Genomic DNA, 11,988 nt, shown 5'->3' with positions numbered 1-11,988 from the left:
AAAAAAAAAAAAAAAAGAAGCAAACCTCTGGTGGTTTAGAGAGGAGCTTAAGACACAAGAAGCTCCAAAGTTTCACCTTTTGGAGGACATGTAACCTCTCCATCTTTGGACTATTTGGCCGCTCAAGTGGCAGTCCAAGAGCCAGGTCCCATATCAGCTACCTGAGAAGAGAAAGAGAACAGCATCACAATGAAGAGTGTGGGTATATTCAAACGATAACAGTCAATAGCGCGAAAGGCATGTATGTGTATGTACCTGTGAGCAGATGATGAGGCTCCTTGATACAGCCAAAAAGCACAGATCAGAGGTCTTTTCAAGGGACTCGTTGTATCCAAAGAGGTCTTTTCAAGAGACTCGTTGTATCCAAAGAGGTCTTTTCAAGGGACTCGTTGTATCCAAAGAGGTCTTTTCAAGGGACTCGTTGTCTTTTGCTTCCTCTTTAGATCAGAGAGTACCAAATACCTCTCCTCCGCCCAGCAATCTCAGTAGCTCATCAAGAGTACAATCTGCAACAAAGCCAGGATAAGTCACGGTTCTGTCAAGGCTCATCATGCACCAACCAAATAGAGACGAGGTGTAAAAAAGAGAGTATATTTGTCAGATAGATGATAAGAAAAGAGAATTTGAAAAGCAGATGAAGATTCAGAGAAACAGACCTTGGCAACAATCATGTGTACAAGTTACGAGCACTTGTTTGAGTCCTTTACGGCGCAGCAAAGTGCACGGAAGCCACCGTAGGAATAAAATAAAAATAAATAAAGAGAAAAACAAGAAATCAAATGACAAGTAGAGTGACTGAATTAGACAATACAAAGACAAATAAAAAAAAAGATTTACCTGACCCAAAATAGTCCATAGCTCTCGTCTCAGCCACTCTACACATATGAGAAGGTGAATTGCTGCTGATACCGTTACACCGGTGCGGCGGTGAATGCACAGTGCTCTCTCTCTCTCTCTCTCTATTCACGCCTTCACGGACCTGAGAAATTTTAATTTTCCCTGAGAGGCAAAATAATTAATCATAATAATAATTTTCTAAATGATTATAAATAAATAAATAAAAATAGAAGGGCTGAAAAATTCACCTGGGCATGTCTTGTTTGATGGGCTGAAGTTGTTGTTATTGGGCCTTTTTCGGCCTGCTGAACACACACACGAAATAAAATGATCAATCCACACACGAAATAAATCTCAAAAAAATCAATAAGGATCGAAACAGCAGCCTCCTCAACTCCACCCAGTCAACTGAACAAACATCACTTGGCTCCTTCTGTAATGTATCTTCCCTTGCCAACAGTCTTCCATTCCACCCAACTCCATAGCTCCATTACAATGCTTACCTACTAGCCAAGTAACATTGTATTATTTCAAACAGAGATTGAATCAATACAATTAGGAAGATTCACTGTGAAGAAATAATTAATACCGTTCCTTGCTGTCCACTCTAAGAAGAGTTTTGTTAATTACCCATTACCCATGTCACCATGTGTATATTATAATNCCCCCCATCAGTTGAAGTAGTGGTGGCATCTCCAGCGGGAAATTAAATGGTCTAACCATTGTTACCTGCATCACACACAAATCTATGGTTTCAAAACAAGGTACAAAACAGAGTTGTCATCAAATATAAACATCTTGGAAGAATGTGTTACCTTAGGTAAAGCGAGCATATGATCTGCCTTTGTCGAGATATCTCCATCTCCATACAAGAGGTGTCTGTACAAAAAAAAACATGACCATAAGTATCTTCGAATATAGAACAAAACTGAGAAAATAATAAAACAGAACAAGACAAAACCAGTGGAGATTTGAAAGGGTATGCATGGGAGAAGCTGTCCACCAATATATAATGGCTGCAACATAGAACAGAGAAGTTAGAATTGAGAGTAATACAACTTCGCAGTAGCAATAGAAGGGTTTTGATAGGCTAGTAGTACCTGAGAGTTCCATCCACTTGAGCAACTTTAACATTGAAGGGGTTCTCTCCAATCAGAGATCCAAAAGCGTGTTATGATTGGAAGATCCAACCAAATCCACTTTCCCGGCTGCATTATAAAACCTAACACACAGGAAAGTAAAAAATCTCAGAAACCAAATACAAGAGAAACTTTAGTAATAGTAAGCTTACCAAATTACAAAATTCAAAGTCTGACAAGTAAAGACACACACCAAAACCACAGAGCCCTGTCGTACTTCAGGAGGAGCAGGATGGGCACCAGAGAGCACCAGGTTCAATCTGCAAAAACAAAACAAAACACGGAAAAAATTAAGTCAATGGTTGGATTCTGATGAGAGTAGAGACAAGGTGATACGATACATAACATAAAAAAGAGTATAAGGGTGGATAATATATGAAAACAGAACATAAAAGAGAGTAACAAGAGGAACCAGTTTGTTTGATGTTGTTATTGTAAGGCATCTCAGTGTTGGTTCTGAATCTTCTTCGTCAGTTCTTCAAACCATAGCATAGCGACCATGTTCTGAATCTACTTTCGTCGCTTCACAAGAAAAAAGAAAAAGAAAAAAACCAATCAACAGAAATCAAAAACGAAGAAAAGGAACCAGAAGCAAAAATTGGGAAGACAAACCGTGAGGGAGGAGGAGAGATCGAGACGAGTTGAATTGGTGGGTGAGGATTGAGGAAGCAAGAACAGAGTAGCAGACACGCAATCTCTCCTACACGTTTCGACTCGATGATGGTTTTGCAATCTTTTCCAAAAAAAAAAACCCTAAAAAAATCAGACAAGTATGAGAATTGCAAAACAAAAAGAAGAAGAACAGAGAGAAAGAGAGAGATCAGAGAGTACCAAACAAGAAGAAGAAGAAGGAGAAAAAGGGCTCGTCGTCGTCGTATTTGCTAATTCCTCTTCAGAAATTGGCCCGTTCGTGCTTTAGATTGAAACATCTCCCTCCCGCTGTTAGACAAAGACAATACCTAACAAGTAACAACATGTGTAAAAAGCTTACCAAATTACAAAACTCAAAATCTGAGAAGTAAAGACACACACACACCAAAGCTCCGTAGTACTTGAGCAGGATGAGCACCAGAGAGCTCCTCGGCATCGATCTAGGGTAGCAAAAGGTATGGAATGGTTCAATCTGCAAAAAGAAACAAAACACAAGAAAGTAAGAAGCTTACCAAATTAGAAAACTCAAAATCTGAGAAGTAAAGACACAACAGCAATTTAGCTTCATCAATTGTTTATATATTAAGGGAATGAAAACTGTAACATAGTTACCTTCAAAATCAGATTGATGCTGGTACGGTAGGAACGCCGGCGACCGTGTTCTGAATCTACTTCGTCGCTGGCTTAAAAAAAACAGATCTTTATAAGAGAAACAATTGAAACAGAGATGAAAACGAACGAAAGAAGCAAAATTGGAAGCCAAACCGTGGAGGAGTTGATGAATTGGTGGTGGAGGAAGCAAGAAGAACATAGTAGCAGACTCAATCTCTCTCCCCTTAGTTCTGGCTTCAGAGTTCAGACATACATACACGTCTCGATCATGGTTTTGCAATTTTGTCTAAAAAACCCTAGAAAAAAAAATCAGAGAAGTAAGAGAATTGCAAACAAGAAGAAGAATGATGGAAAGAGAAGAGAGCGAGATCAGAGAGTACCAAACAAGAAGAGAAGAAGAAGAAGAAGAAGGGCTTGTCATCTTTGCTTTGATCCTCTCTCGGATTCCGCTGACTTTGCTTCTCCGGCCAAGACAAGACCTAACAAGTGTGTGTAAAAAGTAAACTCAGAATCCATTAATTAATCAGAGGTGAAGGAAAAGGCAGAGAGAGAGAAGCTTACTTAATTAGTTGGAATCGAACAATGGGATCTTCATCCATCGGCTTCTTTTATCATAGTACCGAGACACCACCGGCGGCGATCTTCTCTTGTTCGCTCTCAGTCGGAGAGAGAGCAACAAAAAAAAATACAAAGAAGAAGAAAGATTAGATTATTTATGACTGATGAGAGAGTATTTATAAGATTTTTAGGGTTTACCACTTTACTCCAAAAAGAAATAGGAAAACTTTAGGGTTTTGTTTCCTTTTCCTTTTTTTTTGGATTAAAAATTCTTTTTTTAGGATTATAATTTCCTCTTTTGCAAACAAAAAAAAATGGAAATCGATCAGATCACAACGGTAAGATAAAAAAACAAGAATTAATAATAATCAATCCACTTTTATCTTTTGTTAGCCTATATAAAAAAGCTATCACATATTGGTTCATTCTACAAAAAAAAACCATCATCATCAGTCACAACAAACACAAACACATACACATTAAAAGGAAAACTTTAGTATCTATGTTAAGCACTTTCTCATACACTTTTTAGTATCTATGTTAAGTGCTTACCTTGTCCTCTCTTCTAACGTTAATCTTTTTGTTTTCTTATTAACTCGAAAGATCATGATGGACTCCGATGCCGTATATCCGTGAATATCTTCATTGGTACGTCGGTTAGATATAGCATTCATCAAATCTAGGATAGTGACAGACATCCCCGGGACAACTGATGCTTAATTCCTTTGGTAAGAATAAATCACACATGTACAATAATAGACTTTTGATTTACCTCTTAATTTGGTCAAAACACATCCTCAAGCAGATCCTTATGTACGTATGTTGATGAGTATAAGATGAATGGTTTGACTGTTTGCAGGCAGAGAGATAGTGAGATAGGAAACGCCTAAACTGGTGGCGGGAATACACAGATACGTCTTCGTGCTGTTCAAACAGAGTGGGAGGCAAACGGTGACGGCAGCGCCGGAAACAAGAGAGTGTTTCAACACAAAAATGCGTTCTCTTCTTACTTTGGTCGTCTTTCTATACTGTTTACTTCAACGCCCAACGTGAAACTGCTCCTCGACGACGTCCTTCTTTTATTAATCCACTAATAGTATAATATAACCTCTACCTTATAAACAATAAAGCTCAATATTTTTGTGATTATGGATGGTTTATCAGACTAAATCAAACCACTCCCTATATATTCAAATATATCCAATTTTGTTCAGGTTTTGTTACTTAACAAGATAAAAACAGTATTCTTTTCTCTAACCGGTCAAAACAAACTTACAATATCGTTCCATAAAATAATCAAAGAAAACATATAATTTCACTAGTAGCTGCCTCCATCAATAATGAGAAAAATCTGTGTAAGGTAGTAACTAGTTCACTTTTGAGTCAAAAGCTTTATTAAGTTTTCCTTTGCCCGTCTAACAATAATAGTATGCACCACTTTGGATCGATCACCTCTTCTTGCTGCTGTTCTTCTTCCTTCCCTTGACTTGGCTCTCCAAAGCCTTGAGCCTCTTACTAACAGGACTCAACGATGTTGAAGAGGCCCTCGGGTTTACTGGCGAAGCTGGTAGTGTCTGGTTCTGTGAATGGTCCTGCGTCATGGCTTTCATTTTCTTGAGAGCTGAAAACAGGTCAAATGAAGGTTGTTGACCTGGAGGAGTTGGAGGCAGTTCTGGTATGCGTAACATCTTCTTCACTTGAGGACGCTTAATCACTGTCATTAATCACCACATAAACCATTCCTTGTTATTGTTTCAAACCAAAGAATATGCTGCAATTAGTTAGGAATCTTGATTACACACACTCACTCACCAAGTCCATACATGAGGGAGAACATGTTGGATGTAATCCAGTAACAAAATATAGCCTGCAAATTTTCGCAGAGACATTAGAAAATCCATATCACAAAGTCTTTGGGGTTGCTATTACCGGTAGTAATAATAACCTGTGGAAAACTCATTGTCATGGGCACCGTGAGGAGAGCGAACCCCCGGAAAACATTTTTTATTGTGCCAGCCATCGGATTCCCTTCCATGCCTTCTTGTGCATTACACTGGGAGGTGACAATTCTCAAGCTTAACTTAGTCAGTCTTGACAAATGTTGAAGATGTCAACATTGTTATTAAATTAGCAGAAACGGTACCTCAACGGTTATCAAGAATGTCAATCCTGTTATAACCGGCAAGATGTATAAGCTGTCGGGAGTTGTTAGATCGGTAAACCATAATGCCCCTCCTGTTTGGAATGAAGGTACCTTCTCTGCCATATTTCGAATCTGGGGAAACAAATTTAACTCATTTTGCGACAAAAAGCCTAATGACAAACAACATATCCCAACAAGTATCTTAAAGATTTAAAGGTCTTACAGCAAGAAAAAAGCAGATGAACAGAGGTCCCTGAATAAGCATCCCTTTCATTGGAGTGAATGGAGTGACACCATATCTGTAAATTATAAACAAACACTGTATGGTTATTTGGACATATCAACCAAAATAGCTCAAAATGTCAGGAGACTACACCAACTCAATAGCCAGCAGAGCAGACGAGATATAATATGACATAGTATAGCGCACTTGCTTCCCAACTATGATCAACGAGGGGTAATTTTGACATGAACTCCAAATCTTGATAATTAGTCTAGAATTCTTGATTATCAGACCAAAAGAAGTTCAACACTAAAAAGAGATGTTTCAAATTGATTTCTGGTCAAAAGAAGTTTAAATCTAAAAGCAGCTTACTCTTTAAACAAATTCTTCATCTTCTTTTGACCTTCTACCATCGTAACGGCGTCCATGCCCTGAACGAAAAATATGGAGAAAAATTAAAGAAAGATGTAGATAAAGGAAATTCGGGGCTAAAGCTGAGTGGACATATAGTCAGTACAAAAGCAATTGGCAGAGTAGCAAAAGTGAGGAGGAATCCCATTATGTATGGCTGTAATGGAAAAGTTAACATACCTTGTTTTGCATTTCCTCCCGGATGGACTCTAACCGTGGCTTCATCAGCTGCATATGATCATAGAATACATTACTGATGGATGCAGCAAACGGCAGAAATATAGAGAACCAATTATAAATGCCAGAAAATATAAGTTAAAGTTCATCGACTTATTTATGCTTTTCTTTTATAACTAAAATTTTGTTTCAGAACCTAAGTATGTAAATACAGAAGCTAGAAGAAAATGTAATGGTTGAAAAGTAGGAGATCTGCATGAAATTCACAAGTACTTCCTTTATAGTAGTTTACGATTTATATTGGAGACTTGTGTCATTGACTACAGTGATGTGAATCTCAATTTCCTATTCTATTGAGAGTCCATATTCCACATGTAATGTTTAATGATTTCAAAATCGAAAAAGCACGTCTAATTCTCTAAATACAGACAATCTCCATATTTGAAATGACTTTATATAGGCACTATCCTAAATGGTCTGCACAGTGAAAAAAGAGAAAAAAGGGAGACACATACCGCCAACTTTGTCGTGTCTTTCATTTGTTTGATCAAGAGAGGAACTGTTGATGACCGGATCAATATGGTTGCCACAACAATGGACGCCCACCTGTTAGGATACGAGGAAATGGTAATATCTTAAACATATGCTATGTCCAGAATTTTAACTCATATATATCCAGGAGTATTCAGCTAACGTGTGATGTAAATTAAGATCAACTGCAGGCAGATTAATCAAAGTGAAACACGACACAATCAAGTTCCTTACCACTCAAAGCCAGTGAATGAATGCACCATATCAATGCAATGTTGAAGGGCCGCAATAGGGAAGAAAGAGTCAGCAGCTGCAAGTGTAACTTCACTGACTGCAGCGGCAGCCTGAGCTGGAGCATCTTGCAATGTTGATTCGCTTATGACTTCTGCGATATCGGACATGACGCCAATATTTTCCGAGCCGACACCTTGTGCACTTGACATGTAACGATAAAAAGCAAAACCAGAAGCAGGAGCCAGAGGCAAATGTAAGCTTCCTCCTCCTCCTCCCGGAATTTTGGAGAAATCAAAGCTGTTGTTAACGGATCTTTGGTGAAGAAAGCTATGGTAACTTCTTTGAGATGTTTCTTGACAAAATGATTCCCCTTCACGATCATTTACACGAGGGACAATATGATAAACTGGTTGATTCCGACGAGCGAAAAGTGTGGACCTTATAGATAAGGTTCGCCTGAAAGCCATTTTCAGAATCTAAACAAGATCCTGCAAGTAGTAAGAGGACAAATTACTAAATTGGTGAAAAGCTGTAATTTTGGTCACAGACGAATTAAAAATGTGATTTTTAGATCAAAGAACAAAGCTTTCGTCATCCTCGATCTTACTAACAAGATCCTTAGAAGAGTCATACTATAGATTGAACATATGAAAGAAACAGAGCAGATTTGAAAGCAGAGAGATTTCATAACAACACCAATCAAATCAGAGACTTAAACATACAATATCCAAAATCTAAGCTAACCATTTGGTAGAATCTATCATTTAAAAAACCACAAACAGAGTAACAATCAATAGCAGTAGAGGAACAAAACCAATCTTGAAGAGAGAGAATCTGAAGAAATGGTGAAACCTGGAAATGGATGAAGAATACGGTGGCGGTGAGATGAGACAGCTACGGCGAAAAATTGACGACGATGATGAAGGGGTTTTAGAACGGCCCAAGTTTTTTTTTTTTTTGTTACGACATCACTAATGGAAGAAGGTCAGAGATTCAGATTGGTACGGCAAATTAGGGATTTTAGTTAAACCGAACTGGTTTGTGTTTGGTTTAAAAACCGAACCGAATCCGATCGCTTTTGACTTTTTGACTTTTTATCTAAACCGAATCCGATCTGGTTTGTGTTTGTAAGGTTTTTTATATATTTTATTTTGTTGTAGTAGAAAATTAATTTGTTACATTACTTTAAAATCCATTTTCTGTTTAGGTTTACTACTCACAATTCTATTGTTAAATTAAAAAAAATTACGTTGTATATATCTTTCATATAATCTCTTATTAGGGTTTTACAAAAAATAGACGTGATGAAGTGAAGAAGAAGCGAGGAGAACAACCACTTGATATATCATCACAACGACAACGTCGTCGCTAACGTGAAATCTCCACCGGGAAAAAGTCCGGTTCTATTATGCATATCCCTCTCGATCTAACGGTGGAGATACTTAAGAAATTCTCGGCCAAGTCTCTCGTGAGGTTCCAATGCGTCTCGAAGCAATGGTCAATCATTATGGGAAGAGTTGGAGAACACTTGTTTTGTTTTTACATTGAGGGATCCCAAGAAGCAATGGAGGAACATCAAGTGCGGCATCGAACATCACTATCCGTGGCTACCCGCGGTTTGCATCAACTGGATTATCTATCTATTACCGAGCTACCAAAGATCATGGCTCTACATTTTTCTTGGTTAGTTTTAATGTTAGGTCCGAGAAATTTAGTTATGTGAAGGCTTCGAAAGCGCTGATTGAGAGCAAGGATCCGACTCTAATAAACTACCAAGGGAAGCTAGGATTGGTATGTTACATGGAGGCCGGCGTGGAAATATGGGTTATGGAGGAGGATGTTAAGAAACAAGAATGGTCCAAGGTTACCGTTCATAGCCCCTTTCTCAAATCTCAATTATCTCTATGAGCTTATTCACCTTTTCCTTTGCACGACTTCACTACTAACATTGGTTAAGAAATGCTAACGTGCACGTCATCAATGACACTATTGTGCACCATGAATCACCATTCGCATGAAATGGCTTGTTTTTAGATGTAAACATATAATCCGAAATATCACACAACCTCTGTTGGAAACCAACTCCAAACACACACACATAGAAACGCTCATTTTTTCTGTCTTGTCTATAAACCATAGCTTGTACAACAAGCATAAACGTTCTAGCTAGCTAGTTTAGTCAAATAAAGATATATATATGATGAAATCATTCTATCCGGTGATGTCTCTCTTCTTATTACTATTGTCGGCTACATGTTCAGCGACGGTGGAAAACTCTGCGGAATGTGCGGCGGTGGGAACGCTGGTCTCGTCGTGCACGGAGTTTGTAAACTACGGTTACCCGGATCCGATACCAGGGTCGAGCTGCTGCGACGCGATGACGATGCGGGACCTACTCTGATTCGTCAGAGAAGAGAAAGTGGCTCTGTAATTGCTTCATGGAACTCATCAATGTCTATAACTCTAACGCCACCGCCATTTCTACGTTATCTGGTTTCTGCGGTGTTGTTTTGGGTTTCACCATCGACCCTAACACCGATTGCAACTTGTAACTTACTACTAAACCTTTCCTCTTTGTATATGTATTCTTATAGTATCATCTAATTATCAAATTTGATTAATTTATATTCTTTTTTCTAGCATTCAGTGAAGGCACTAAACTCTTTGAAGGCTCAGAGGAGATGTCGTAGCACTCACGAATTATAAGTGTTTGAATCTGACTGAGGAGGTTTGGTTATCCGAAACAAGATGTATTAAACTCATTATTGCTGTCTTGGAAAAATAGTTACATCAGTTAGGTTTTGTTTAGTTTCAATTCTTCTAATATCTAAATAATCTAATCATTTTAGCCATTTCAACATTCCGTTTTTGACACAGTTTAAACCGGTATAACTTGGATAGTTGGATCTAAGCAGTTTGATTAATCTGTGATTGAGCACTAATCAACAAAGATAAGAGAGAACAGAGCTATGTTCCTTCTTTTGCAAGCAATCGAAACTTGTTAAAAACAATTTACACATCCCCCAGTGTTAATACTTTTTAGCTCCTGGAAAATTACCAAACTCAAACCACAAAAAAAAAAGAAAAGAAAAGAGAATCAAAATCTAAACAAGAAACGAAGAATGCATCCTCGATTTCGCGCTTTGGTTACGATTCAATCGATCAGAAAGTCCTCCTCCGTAGTAACCGGGGCTTCCAACATCCGTACTCTCTTCTGCAACCGCCGTGTAGTAGTAATACTGTCCCTGAACAGATCTCTTGTAGCCACTGGTATCATTAGAGACCTCAGCTCTCTGTTTCGGTGCGCTCTGTGACCGGACTTTAGCTTTATAAGACTCTGTGTTAGCCATGTAATTCGGGTGATAACCCGAGTAGTAATAGTTATTACATCCCCAAGAATACTCGCTTCTTGATGTCGGCGTAAATGGAGTTCTTCGTCTTGATCCACTAGACCCAACTTGAGGACTGTTCTCTGTACTTCTTGGACCCAACAAAGATTGTTGTCTTTTCCTCGGAGACTCATTGTTTCTCTCTGAACGTAGCGGTTTGGAATGAAAATGAGGCTTCCAAGTATCCACTTCTAGGATCTTGTCTTCGTCTTGGACTTCCTCGGCTTGCCAATCTAACCGCTTAGAGCCAACACGGTGGTCCATAGAGATGACTTCAGCGTTTGAAACGCATCGAGTGTGGAGAGAACGCGGAGAAGAAGAGGAAGATGGGAATAATAGAGCGGTCGAGGAGTGGAAAGAAACAGAGGAGTGAGAAGAACGAGAGGCTCGAGCACGAGCTTGAGATTGGAGACGAACCAGAGTCTGCATCCTTCTAAGCATATCTGCGGTTTGTTTTCTCACTATGTGTCCTCTCACTAACGCTTGAAGCTTTACTAAAGCCTTTAATGCTCTTAATGCCCTCCTCGCCTGAAATGTAACACATAAGCCAAAAATTGAACCAAAAAAATCTTCAAAGCATACAATAAATGCAACAAGACACAAGTTTCAATCGTTTGCATGTACTTCCGAAGCCAATGTATAAAGTTTCTAATTTTTGATATAAGTATAAATATTGACTTCGTATAAAATATTTTTTGAAGTAATTTGGCTCCACCACAAATAATCTAAGTTGAGTTCGTTTGAAAGGGAATGATAACAAGGACAAGACGAGTTTAATCATTTGTTAAAGACACAATCATCGTTAATTTTGAACACCGCTAAAGGGATTAGTGGTATGTGAAATTATTCTATCTTGCTTTTAGTTTCCCAACCACTTCCACTTGGTACCAAAAACTAGATATAGTAATCACAGAGCCCACCTTTCTCGAAAGTATTATGTCTCAAGGTCAAATGTACACACACACACGAGTTCTTCTTTTCACATTGGTCAAGATGTGAGAACACACATACTAGATCTTGGAAATAACATAATTTAACTCGAATTAGAGAATCTCCAAATTCCGTGTTTTGAACCTTTTTATT

General features: G+C 38.4%; 3 protein-coding genes, 1 long non-coding RNA gene and 2 pseudogenes across 17 annotated transcripts in view; 2 read left to right on the top strand and 4 right to left on the bottom strand.

Annotated features, from left to right (window-relative positions):
* Nucleotides 1-1,507, bottom strand: part of LOC109127659 — an 8,539-nt gene extending 7,032 nt beyond the window's left edge. For 9 of the 12 annotated variants that reach the window (XR_002034214.1, XR_002034203.1, XR_002034206.1 and 6 more), the window contains exons 1-6: nucleotides 1,427-1,507; nucleotides 1,086-1,340; nucleotides 838-999; nucleotides 657-701; nucleotides 256-506; nucleotides 26-161 (exon numbers count right to left, since the gene is read on the bottom strand). The gene's annotated coding sequence lies outside the window, so the exon portion shown is untranslated. Of the gene's footprint in view, nucleotides 1-25; nucleotides 162-255; nucleotides 507-656; nucleotides 702-837; nucleotides 1,000-1,085; nucleotides 1,344-1,426 lie in introns of all 12 variants that reach the window. The other 3 variants (XR_002034211.1, XR_002034205.1, XR_002034204.1) reach the window with 3 other exon arrangements.
* Nucleotides 1,503-3,919, bottom strand: LOC104726831. 3 transcript variants are annotated; one of them, XR_758090.1, is made up of 13 exons: nucleotides 3,801-3,919; nucleotides 3,620-3,718; nucleotides 3,393-3,535; nucleotides 3,240-3,306; nucleotides 3,013-3,099; nucleotides 2,808-2,935; nucleotides 2,589-2,729; nucleotides 2,389-2,498; nucleotides 2,170-2,236; nucleotides 1,938-2,059; nucleotides 1,799-1,853; nucleotides 1,653-1,716; nucleotides 1,503-1,566 (listed from the first exon to the last, which is right to left on the bottom strand). It is a non-coding gene; the product is annotated as an uncharacterized LOC104726831 (long non-coding RNA). The 3 variants fall into 3 exon arrangements; XR_758092.1 differs by having other exon boundaries at nucleotides 2,389-2,486; XR_758091.1 differs by having other exon boundaries at nucleotides 2,589-2,709.
* On the bottom strand, nucleotides 5,022-8,502 carry LOC104726830 (mitochondrial inner membrane protein OXA1). Its single transcript, XM_010445777.2, has 10 exons — nucleotides 8,369-8,502; nucleotides 7,517-8,004; nucleotides 7,267-7,357; nucleotides 6,755-6,802; nucleotides 6,536-6,594; nucleotides 6,164-6,239; nucleotides 5,941-6,072; nucleotides 5,743-5,850; nucleotides 5,610-5,664; nucleotides 5,022-5,511 (listed from the first exon to the last, which is right to left on the bottom strand). The coding sequence occupies exons 2-10, from the start codon at nucleotides 7,981-7,983 to the stop codon at nucleotides 5,246-5,248; spliced, it is 1,302 nt and encodes a 433-aa protein (XP_010444079.1). The 5' UTR covers nucleotides 7,984-8,004; nucleotides 8,369-8,502; the 3' UTR covers nucleotides 5,022-5,245.
* LOC109127453 lies at nucleotides 8,375-9,424 on the top strand (annotated as a pseudogene).
* LOC104726829 lies at nucleotides 9,714-10,237 on the top strand (annotated as a pseudogene).
* LOC104726828 (protein IQ-DOMAIN 14-like) lies at nucleotides 10,469-11,433 on the bottom strand (the record flags this gene model as incomplete). Its single annotated transcript, XM_010445776.1, is given in 1 exon segment — nucleotides 10,469-11,433. A coding segment is annotated over 1 exon segment (813 nt), but the record flags the coding sequence as incomplete, so codon positions are not given.

This window comes from Camelina sativa, chromosome 11 (genome assembly GCF_000633955.1).
Source record: "Camelina sativa cultivar DH55 chromosome 11, Cs, whole genome shotgun sequence".
Lineage (NCBI taxonomy): Eukaryota > Viridiplantae > Streptophyta > Magnoliopsida > Brassicales > Brassicaceae > Camelina > Camelina sativa.
Note: the sequence above shows the minus strand (reverse complement) of the source record. Positions and strands in the feature narration are given on the sequence as shown.